Genomic DNA, 10,664 nt, shown 5'->3' on the forward strand with positions numbered 1-10,664 from the left:
GCAGGGAGCATGACCAGTCAGGGGTGCACCAGTGCTCTCAGGGTGCATGGATGTGAAGCCAGCAGCAGCATGGAGTCCCAGGGCCTAGACAGGTCACCCCAATTCACCAAGGGACAGCCTTGGCTAGAGACATAGTACTGTCTATAAATACCTTCCTGGTAACTAAATGATGAGTGGATTATTATGTATGTTTTCAGAGCTGGATGAGTGCTGTAAGTTGGAAATAAAGAAGAAAATGGTGAGGCCTGCTGTTCAGGCTGGTTAGATTACAGGGGCCTCAGAACTATGGAGTGATAAAAAGCAGCTACATCCACTCCTAGCTCAGGAGCTGTCTCCAAAATATTACTGCCATCCTATTGTGTGCTGAAAGGCAGCAGCATTTCCAGTTGATCAAAAACAGTCAAATGTCTGCCCCAGCATAGTAGCCTATCAGAGTATTGTAGTTAACCTGTGCTAGTTTATCTCCAAAGTCATGCACAGAAATGAGATGCCTAATACTGCCTCTGTTTGATTTTATCCAGGCATCCATTTATGGGAGGGTTTACTTGGGAGTGGTCTTCAGTGTGGGTCCAAAGCAAGGCTTGAACTCTGGAAGAGGTGGAAGAACTTTAGGTCAGCATGTTACCACTGCAGCCTTGGACTTGCTAGTTAGTTACAGCCCCTCTAAAAAGAAGGATTTCTTTTGCAGTTCCCCTTCCAGACAGGAACCGCATTCTTTATGCCACGGGATGACTTCAGCCTGTTTTCTTTGTCTTGTTGCACAAGGGATTCAGCCACTAGATGGTACTCTGAGAACGAATATAAGAAAAGTCTTTGTTATCTTTCTGGGAGACATACCCCTTACTTAGCTCCTTTTGGCTTTCACTCTCCTCGCTTCTGCCTTGCAAAACCCCAGCAACATCCCCCTCTCCATTGCCAGGCCTGTCTGCATCCTTCTGCCAAAACACAGCCCCTTTCTTCCAGCTAGGAAACAGGCTGGTGAGGCCACGTGCCTCCGAGGGTTAGCAGCCAGGAGACAGAGATGGGTGCAGTTGTGCTGTGACCCTGGGACGGCCTCACAGGGGAAGACCACTCAAAATAGATTTGTCCAGCCACAGTGATGCCCCAGCACAGCTCCTCACATGTGAGGGCTTCAAGCTGCAGGCAGGCTGGTGCAGTTTGACAGGAGCCATGTCTGAGCTGAGGCTATAGCAGTGCTGTTGTACAGCATAGTGCTGCCAGGGCAAAGGCCATTCCAAAGCCCTAGTCCAGTGGCTCTCAACTGCTGCAGACTTGAGGCCCCCTGGGAAAATGACAACTTTGAGCTTCCACTGGTCTTTTGACTACAGACAGACAACAGAGCAATTCTGTTGCAAAGAGCTCAGGCAGCCCACAGCAGGGCTGGCTGATTTTGACACTCTGGGTTCCTGTTGCACACCTCTGGGTTCATCTGGTGAATCGTGTTGGCGTGTTCAGCAGTGCCGGTGTGGCGCCCTGCTCCGCAGCAGCTTGACAGGACCTCAGGGCTTCCAGGTGCTGCGGGGCCAGCTTGAGACACACTGCCCTGGGCCCTTCCATGAGCTCCTTCCCCGGGGCTGGATTTTTCTCCTTTGTCTACAGGACACGGAGGGGAGGAGGCCCCTGGATCCTTTGTGAGCATCCGTGTCTGTTAGTGCATGTCCGTGTCCATCTGTCTGTCCATTAGTCTGTGGCTTTGTGTCTCTGGGCGCCCGGGGGCGTCTACGCTGACTGGGCCACTTTGGTCTGCCTGGCTGTGTGTCTGTCCCGGTCTGGGTCCGTGCCTGTCTGCCTGTGCTCCAGCCGTGTGATTGTCTGGCTTGCTGTGTGTCTGCCCATGTGTCTGTGTGTGCGTCTAAACGCCCGTGTCTATCTTTTCAGCTGCGTCCGCCTGTCTGTCTGTGACGCGCTGGCACGGGAGGCGCTGCTGTGCAGCCCGCGCCTGACAGCAGCCCCAGCGCCGACACAGACAGACGGACCGACAGGCAGCCAGCCGCTCCGCCCGCGCTACTGCCCCACCCCTGTCAAGGGGCGGAGGATGGGGCTCCCGTCCGCAGGGCGGGCGACGCGAGGCGCGCTGGGCGTGGTAGTTTTCGGGCCGGCTCCTGCCGCTGGGGGCGGCGCGGGGGTGAACTACGTGTCCCGGGATGCATCGGGGCCGGCTGAGGGGACGGCAGCCAATGGGCGCGCGCGGAACGGGCGACCGCGCTATATAAGCCACCGCCCCACAAGACGCTGCTCAGATCTACCTGCGTTGGGTATCGTTGCTGTTTGTTGTCGTGCAGCTCCGCTCGCAGGTGGGGAAGGGGCTGGGCGTGGTCCACACTGCAGTGCGGTCCAGCCCGGGGGCTACACGGGTCTGGGGCAGCCCCGCCCGCTTTTTGGGGGAGGGGGAGCAGCGCCTTCGTCCACGACGGCTCCTCCCTGCCCGACCCGCTGTGCCGCCTCTGTAGCCGGGCGCGGGGAGCCGCCCCTGGGTGCCGGAGCGCGGCCGGGGGCTGCGACCAGCTCAGCAGCGGGAGGTCCTGGATCCGCCCGCCCCGGGGCCGGACTGCATGTGCCCTCCTGCCTGACCCCAGCCCGTGCTCGCCCGCTCCTGGGTCCCGCCTGCCCACTGGCTGCCCTTGCCCCTCTGCGGCCCGGGACGGTGGTGCCGCGCCCTGCCCCGTCCAACGACGTGGCTGTCGGCGGGTCCCCAGGCATCGCTGGGGCAGCACGTCCTGCCATGCCGGAGCTTCCTGCCAGCTCCTAACGCCTCTCCCTCTCCTCCCCAGCAAAGATGTGTGACAAGCCCGACCTCTCTGAAGTAGAGAAATTTGACAAGAAGAAGCTGAAAAAGACCAACACGGAAGAGAAAAATACGCTTCCCTCCAAGGAGAGTAAGTATAGACCTCACCTGGCAGCATCCCGTTGCCCCCAGAGCACCTTCTGTCTCGTCCGCAGGGCTAGAAGATCACACCAGTTTCTGCTCCTCTTGCTAGCTTATTACCAGAGCCTCAGCTTGAGACCTGAGCCCAGTGTAGTCCATACTATGCAATTGGGAAATGCCTGTGTTCCTTGCAAAAGGAGCTGAATTGAAGCAGAGCTGTCTGCCTTTATTCATGCCCTCTGCCTACCTAGGCTCTCTCAACAGGCAGTAGAAAGTCCAGGTCAAAGGAAAACCTTTTCTATCCTGAATAGTCAATCCTGATTTCCCAGTGGAGTTTTACTTAACCCTAAAATTTCCAATCTCCACACTGTTGGAGTCTTAGTGGGAACAGATGCATTTTGTGCTCTGATCTCATCACTGAGGAATCTGGCAGGCGGGCCTCTTGGTTTTAGTTCTTACTCCAGTAAAAAATAGTGTGTTTTCTGACTGCTGATAGGTTCTTGCTTCCAGCTCTTACTGGAGCCTGGGCTCAGATCCTTTCTGCTGGGGCTTGGGTCTAAGATCATCCACACTCATATCACTTAGGAGTACAGTGCAGCTTCATAAATCCAGCATCCTTGGGACCTAGCACCAGCCAGAAATTTGAAAATTCCAGATTTTTAAAATGAGGAAAATGCATAGTCTTAGGACAAGAGTTTTTGTTGGAGATGGAGGAGGGGGTAGCAGCACACAGAGCAGTGTGGTGGATGGTGGTGGCAACTGTTATGTGGAAGTGTCCTGTTCCCCTCCCCCCATGGGGTGGTGGGGGAAAGTAGCAGCAGTGGCACAGGGTGGTCCCACTTCTGCAGCCAGCCACCACTTGCACCCGGACCCCCACATGCAGAGGGGGAAGCTTGCTGCTGCCACTGTCGTCACCCCATGTTGCTGCTTTGCATACAGCTCTGCTGCTCTGGGACCAGCCACTATTCCCCAATGTAGTATATTTTTAAAGTGCTGGATCTTTGAATTTTTTTCCCAATTTTGAAAACTGGATTTATGAGGTTATACTATGTTCTCATCACTGGTATGTGAGCCTTCTTCAGGCTCCCTGTTTACGTTTGCTGGGAAGTTACTATACCATATCACGTGGTGCTTTTACAGCAAGATGGCAACTTCACAGTTTACAAAGAGTGATATTCTAAAAGGTTAACATGTCTAAAACAGTAGAGGATGATCTCTTTGGCAGGTGTGCCATATCAGCCCTATGCTCCAAGTGCCACTCTAATCCCTTTTCCCTGCCTGATCTGCTCTGCAGACTGGCAGGATAGTGGCTAATAAGGTAAGAAATGGAAAACAATGTGCCACATAGGTTGCCCAGTGTCTTGGTTCAAATCTGTACCTGTGTTGGTGTGACTTTTCTCTCATCTTTGTGATTTTAAGCACTTCTCTACTTTGGGTGTCAGTGTGAAGGATTATGCTGTCATATTTTTCTAAACTTGGGATGCATTGATCTTTTAACATGCACTCCTTAATGGGAACTCCCTGAAATTCAAATTTTTCATCAATCTTAAAGTCATCAATTTTTCCCCCCCTTTCCCACCTCCCAAAGTTGTGCTCCCCCCCGCCTTTTTTAAGAACATGTTGTACCAGGGACTGTTTGGGGAGAATTTATAGACATTTGAAATAGACCAACTTCTCTAAGCTGTTTAAACAAATTTTAATGAGCAGAGAAAAGTGAAATGCATTCAAAAAATGGACTGATGGGGACCTAGCACTGACCCATGGTCAGCTTGCAGCAGCAAGCACAATGCTATCTTTACAACTATTTTTTGGTTCTATTATCTCAACCCAGAGTAACAGAGCCATTTCTCTCTCTCTCCTTCTTTTCCTTGCAGCCATCGAGCAGGAGAAGGAATGTGTGAAGTCGTCATAGAGGGAGATGCTCTTGCAGAAAGAGCCAACACTTATTTTGCTTTGAATTAAATCATCTGTTTATTTTTTATTACATCATGTATGTGTAAAGAACAATGCTGTAACATTTTGCCCTGCCTTCCTGCTATTCCAGCTGTTGGCAGGTGCAGAAATGAAGTGTGGTCCCCTCCAGAGCCCATCAGTAGCCTTGCCTAACTCTGCCTCTTGCTGCTCAGCCACCTCCCATTTACAGCACTGATCTTGCTCTAATGCAATGGGGGAGGAGGAGATGCTGAAAGCCAATAAAGGGCTATAGAAGTTCCTGAGTACAGAGGCCCATTATACAATATGGTGGGGAGGGGGAAGCCTTTTGGTTTGGCCAGTGGCCTTGGTCTGTTTAGCATTCTCACTTGCAGAATAGCATTTCTGCAGCCTCACTCACAATTAATTTTTCTGTCTTCCTTAAGATAAAGTGAAAAGTTTATTATAAAAATAAAAAAATATAATGACTTACTAAGGATTCATGGTTTCTTTCCTGGTCCTTCAGCTTATGCCAGGTCCTGGCATCAGGTAGGAAGGCTGTCTTTGTTTCATCATGCTATTGGCATCCCTCTTGATCTTGCAGTAGGCTACAATAGTGACCTCTAAAGCACTTTTTTTAGAACAATTTTATTAGATCCATTTTTCTGGGTAGAGCTGGATTCATTTGTTTGTTTCTTATGAGCTGGTCTGGACTTTAAGCTGACAGTCAAAGATTAGTTGCCTGATGTATTTTGTTTTTTGGCAGGCTTTCACAGGGGTCAAGGAATAAAACATCATTCTGTGAGGGTTATATTGGGCAGGTGAGTGTTTGACCAAAGCAGCTACAGATAGCATGACTAATGCAGCTGGACCTAGTCTGAAACTCCCTTCCTCTTAGTGTAGCAGAGCACACTAGGTTTAACCATCCCTTTAGAAGTGTTTCTACTCTTTCACTAGACCAAATATGGTTAAAGCAGCATAATACATTGTATAACTGCAGCTACTCTTGGCCTTGACCACAAAACTGAAGGGTTTTTTTGGTACATTATCCAAACTTGGGAGGGAGGCATGGAAGTGAGGTTGAGGTAGGACTACCCTTCTGTGATCTGCAGTAGCTGATCTTGCTGGCTTCAGAAATCCATACTGTGGGTTAGATGTTCACCTGAAATGTCACTTCAGAAGTGATGCGCAAACATGGGATGCTAATGCTGTCTTGGATGCAGGCAGCTGGCATTTTGACCTGCCAAGCTGATTTCTAGAGGCCTTTCCAAGTTTTATTAAAGCTGAATTGGCTACACAGGCCTTATGCTCCTATCTGGCCACAGGGTTCTAAAGACCTTTCCAGAAGCTTGACACTGGGAGCAAGTAGAGGCTACTGGTTCAGGGGATTCAACATAAAAAGGGCTGTTATGTTTTGATACTGTCTTGCCTACCTTTCTTCTGCAGTTTGCAGAGAATGAGCAGAAATGAAGTCTGCTCTCTGTCCTGTATGCATTTACCTTCTCACCCAGGATAATGAATGCTGCCATTTGTAGTGGTGCTAGTGGAGATAAAAGCACTTGGGGAAACTGCAATGAAACACTGTCCTTGTATCTGGTGATGGGGGAACCTGTTGAATTTGAAACTTCTTCACTGAACTATAGGCAGGGAGAGGGGAGACAAGACTGCAGAGAACACTTTCTGCAACAAAAAGTCATCTGAACTTCTCAATGGCTTGAAAATCAAGTGAGTAAGGGACTGAAGAGCAATGTACTGCAGGCCTCTCTCAAAACAAGTCCTTGTAGACCTAAGCTGTGGGTAGTTTCTATCCAGATTTCCCCATCTGCTTGAGTTCTGCTCCTCCTCAGTTCTTGCCCTGGAGAGAAAAGAGGTGTCCGTTGTTGAGACTTGCAGCAGCTGCTTGGAGTTACTGACTAGGCTTGCTTTTAAGAGTCCCTGGACAGTGGGGAAGCTGAGTTGCTAGCAGGACTGATATTACTCATCAGATGCTACTTTGGTTGTCTGACTCTTCCAAAGAGAACTTCCTAGACCAGCTGTGCAGTAATAGCTGGGTCTCTTCTGATCTTAAAATACTTGCTTCTAATTTTGAACAGCACAAGAAGGAAGAGGAAAGACCTTTTATTTTTTTTTTTATTATTATTATTATTTTTTATTCACCTACTATCAAGTGCAAAGCTTGGAGCAGGTTGTACAAGACGTTATTGTTGAAATGGAGGGAGCTGGCCTCTGCTAGCATTCCCAGAGATGTCCCACTGGTTGCATCCATCTGTGAGATGGCAAGTAAAATGCCAGTTTGGGCAAGGGGTAGTATGAAGGGATCTCCACTGAAGGCTCTCCATTACTCTTAACAACTGAGGATGCTGCTCACAAAAGATTCTAACTAAGGTCCTAAGGGAACCTAGTCCAAGATACTGTGTCAATCTTGGACAATCTGTTCAATTCCTCTGACACCTTGCTGACCAGTTGCTGGCTGTGTTGAGGCCAATAACTTCCAGATAGAAAGGATGCTGTATCTGCTTCTGAATTCACCTTTGAACAGCTGGATAAATAGGATGGAAAGCAAGTAGTTGGAAGGGGTTCATAAGCATTTCTGAGCTATAGATAGTCCATCTTTTCTTCAAGAACTATTTCCCCCCCCGATGTGTCATGATTCCAAGAGTTTTTGATTTCTTATGATTGTAGAGAAAGGTAATCTTTGAAAATGGGGCTTGGTTTGAAACTCCTAGTGCTGTGAGCTCTTTAGTGCCACAGGATACACAGCCTGCCAGGCAGCAGTGTCCTTGAATACGGTAAGATATTCTACATGGCTTTACTTCCTAAACTGTGGCCAAGCTGATTAGCACAGGTTGGGCTAATTGGTGCTCTTACTGTCACATCCTATCACTTAATGCAATGTGGCTACACTGCTACTGGCTATGAGCAGGGTTCCTGGTTTTCTCTGCTTGAAAACCACAAATTTTCTGATTTAAAAAAAAAAAAAAAATCCACATTTTTTTCACAATTAAAATGAAAAACTACTATTCATATAAGTATCACTTGAACACAACATTTTATTGATATATTTGTGGTTTAGAAGCTTACTAATGCCTCAATCATTTTAATAAAATAAGTTCAAAATACCTATATATTTTTGGCACTTTTTTGTGTGTGTTTATCATGGAAAATCAGAGTTCCCCCTGCCCCTTGTCCTAACCAAGCTGTGGCTTTAGCTGCAGCTTCCTTTTTCCCCCGCCCCCCCCCTTGTTTTGTGGCACTGAGCAGACCTGCCCTTCCCCATGCTGTTGTCCCTCACTCCAAACTCACAGCCCCCTGGCCCTTGCCCTCACTCCCAACCTGCTGTTTCCCCACAGCCTTGCAGCGCTCCCTCTCACACCAGGTCCCACCAGCTGACCCATGGAGGCGGCTCCTTCCTGGAGCTGACATAGCTGCAAGCCTCGTGCCCTACAGTGGGGGCAGAAAGTGAAGGGGTGGGGGGTAGAACATGCCCCCCTATCCCCCATGCATCACCTGTGTCCCCCCCAACCCCACCCCATTGACTTACCTAAAGGGAGCAGCAAAAGCTACACTCCAGCACCTTGCCTGGCTGCCATATGAATGTGTACACTCACACACACACATGCTCATAGCACCCTCTGCATCCTGATCCCCCCAACTTCTTTTAAAGATAGGCTTTTCCGTATCTTTCCACGGCAAACAGAAAACCTGGCTCCCTGCTTATGAGGTAGCCCACAGAGAAACACAACACATTTAAGGGCACCACTCAGTGGAACAGTAAGTTTAGTGTGTGGTTGTGCCCTCCCTTCCATGTTTCCTGAGATCTGGAAAAATTAGGTTGCTTCTATTCATTTCACACACCATGGTCCTCTGCCTTACATGAGTGCGGGTATATAGCCCATGCATGTGTGCTTCAAGGGCCAATTACAAAAATCAGGCACCAGAGCTTCTACACAAGAGTAAGACCAGAGCAATCTGTGGAGTTTCCCTGAACAAAAACAGCTCCTATGAACTCCAGCATGGAATAGGTTGTGAGTCAAGTCCTGGGATGAGACCAGTAGCAAATGGCAACACTTCAAAGGCTCCTGTGAGGATACACAGACTCACAAGAACTCTAAGTAAGGGAGTAGTTCAGTGGAATACGGTTGAACAAAGAGATAAGAAAGTATAGCAAAATAAACCCTAGTAGAGCCCACATGCAGGAGGCGGGGAGTTCTAGCATTTCTTTAGGTCAGTACAGTGTAGCTGATGCTTATCTCAGCAACTTGACTTAGAAGGCAAGGGAGTCTTATAAATCCAAGCTTTAATAAAATCCATAAATCTGCTCCTGTTCTTTCTCCCCTGAGACTTGTTTATGTTTACATCTGGAGTTAAATGTTCTCAGTTCACAGCATTAGTAAGTGTTAAAGATTGTCATGCAGGGAATGAGCTGAACCTGCCTCTCCATGGTCAGTAGTCATGACTGGGGGGTGGGGAGAGAAGTGGTACTTATATGACTCATTTGCTTTTGCATTTGCAGTAACAGTGATGTGCTTAGATCACTGATTATCAAGAAGGGTGCTGTGACATCCTTTGAAAGGTACTGCAGGAAGGACAAGGAGAGGTGTGACGGGATAAGCAGATAAGGCCAGGGTCAGGCTTGTCCTTGCCTGGCCATCCCTGCACCAGCCCCTCTGAAGGATGTAAGCCAGGGGTGTCCAACCTTTTTGAACATGGGGCTGGATCATGAACTTTTTATCACCCAGTGGGCCGGCAAGCCATATTCAAAGACGTCACAGGAAGTGGTATCATATCAGGAAGTGATGTCACGTGACCTTTGACACCAATGAAGTTGCAGGGGTTGACATGGTGCTGGTTGACATGGCATGCATGCCTGGGTTGACATGGTGCTGCAGGAGCCATTTGGCTACAACTGGTTGACCTGGTGCTGGAGAAGCTGCAGGGCCAGGCCAGGGTTAACCTGGGGCCCGCCTGGCCTGCTGGTGCCATGCCTGGGTTGACATGGTGCTGCAGGACCCGCCTGGGCAGAACTGGGTCGGCACCAGCCAGGAAAAGCAGCACGCAGCTGAAGCCAGCTTCCCATGTGCTGCTGGGGACGGGAGAAGGCCGGCCAGGTCTGCACCAGCCAGCACAAGTGGTGGCAGAACCATGCGCCACTCCGGACTGACCGGTGCACGCTCATCCGAGCGGCACACGGCTCCCCCGTGGCTTCTGCTGGCCAGTGCAGACCCGGCTGGGCTCCTTCCGTCCCCAGCAGCACATGGGAAGCAGCCCCCTCAGGGCCTCGCGCGATGAGCCCAACCCTGCGGGGATAAGCAGCTCCCCTCCCCTTGCTGCCAGCTGGGGCACGCAGGCCAGCCCTGCCCACCTTGCCCTGCCACCACCGTGGAGCGCAGAGCAGGCGCCTCGGGCCAGATAAAATAGCTTGGCCCAGATGTTGGACAAGCCTGATGTAAGCACTATAATAAATAAGTTTTTTAAATCTCATCATTGTCTACCACACAAGAAACCTGGGTTCAATTCCCAAACATCTGGATTCAGTCTGGTCTTTGGATTCTCTCTCAGTGGTCTCAAAGGGAGGATGGAGGGTCTGGGCAGCCTCCACTCCTCCAAAAATTTCTGCCCAGGCACATGCATCAAAGGTCTGGGTGGCCCTTGTGCATGCACCATGATCCAGGAGGATCAACAGGTGCCACATTTTGGTGATGAAAGGCCTCTCTACAGCTTTGGTTGTTGTGAACTAGGGTTTGTCACAGAGCCACATTACTGTGTCCTGCCAGGAAGACAGGTGGTCCTTAGGCCTTTACAGTCCCAGCTTTAAAATAGTTTGGGTTTCCATTATTGCAGGCTGCTGCCTTTGCATTGGGTCACCTCATTTTTACCAAGCAGCTTT

The 10,664-nt window shown here is 49.7% G+C and overlaps 1 protein-coding gene across 1 annotated transcript; it reads left to right on the plus strand.

Moving 5' to 3' along the window:
* Window positions 1-2,199: 2,199 nt before the first annotated feature.
* On the plus strand, window positions 2,200-5,269 carry TMSB15B (thymosin beta 15B). Its single transcript, XM_019536289.1, has 3 exons — window positions 2,200-2,294; window positions 2,772-2,876; window positions 4,741-5,269. Exons 2-3 carry the CDS (start codon window positions 2,777-2,779, stop codon window positions 4,776-4,778), a joined length of 138 nt encoding a protein of 45 aa, XP_019391834.1. The 5' UTR covers window positions 2,200-2,294; window positions 2,772-2,776; the 3' UTR covers window positions 4,779-5,269.
* The last annotated feature ends 5,395 nt before the right edge of the window (window positions 5,270-10,664 follow it).

Source organism: Crocodylus porosus, unplaced genomic scaffold (genome assembly GCF_001723895.1).
Source record: "Crocodylus porosus isolate Cpor-Errol unplaced genomic scaffold, CroPor_comp1, whole genome shotgun sequence".
NCBI lineage: Eukaryota > Metazoa > Chordata > Crocodylia > Crocodylidae > Crocodylus > Crocodylus porosus.

Bases quoted from the DNA above. Each gene is read 5' to 3' on its own strand.
- TMSB15B (XM_019536289.1), top strand. From the start codon at position 2,777: ATGTGTGACAAGCCCGACCTCTCTGAAGTAGAGAAATTTGACAAGAAG. The intron at 2,877-4,740 runs GTAAGTATAGAC...TTTTCCTTGCAG, and splicing joins TACGCTTCCCTCCAAGGAGA to CCATCGAGCAGGAGAAGGAA.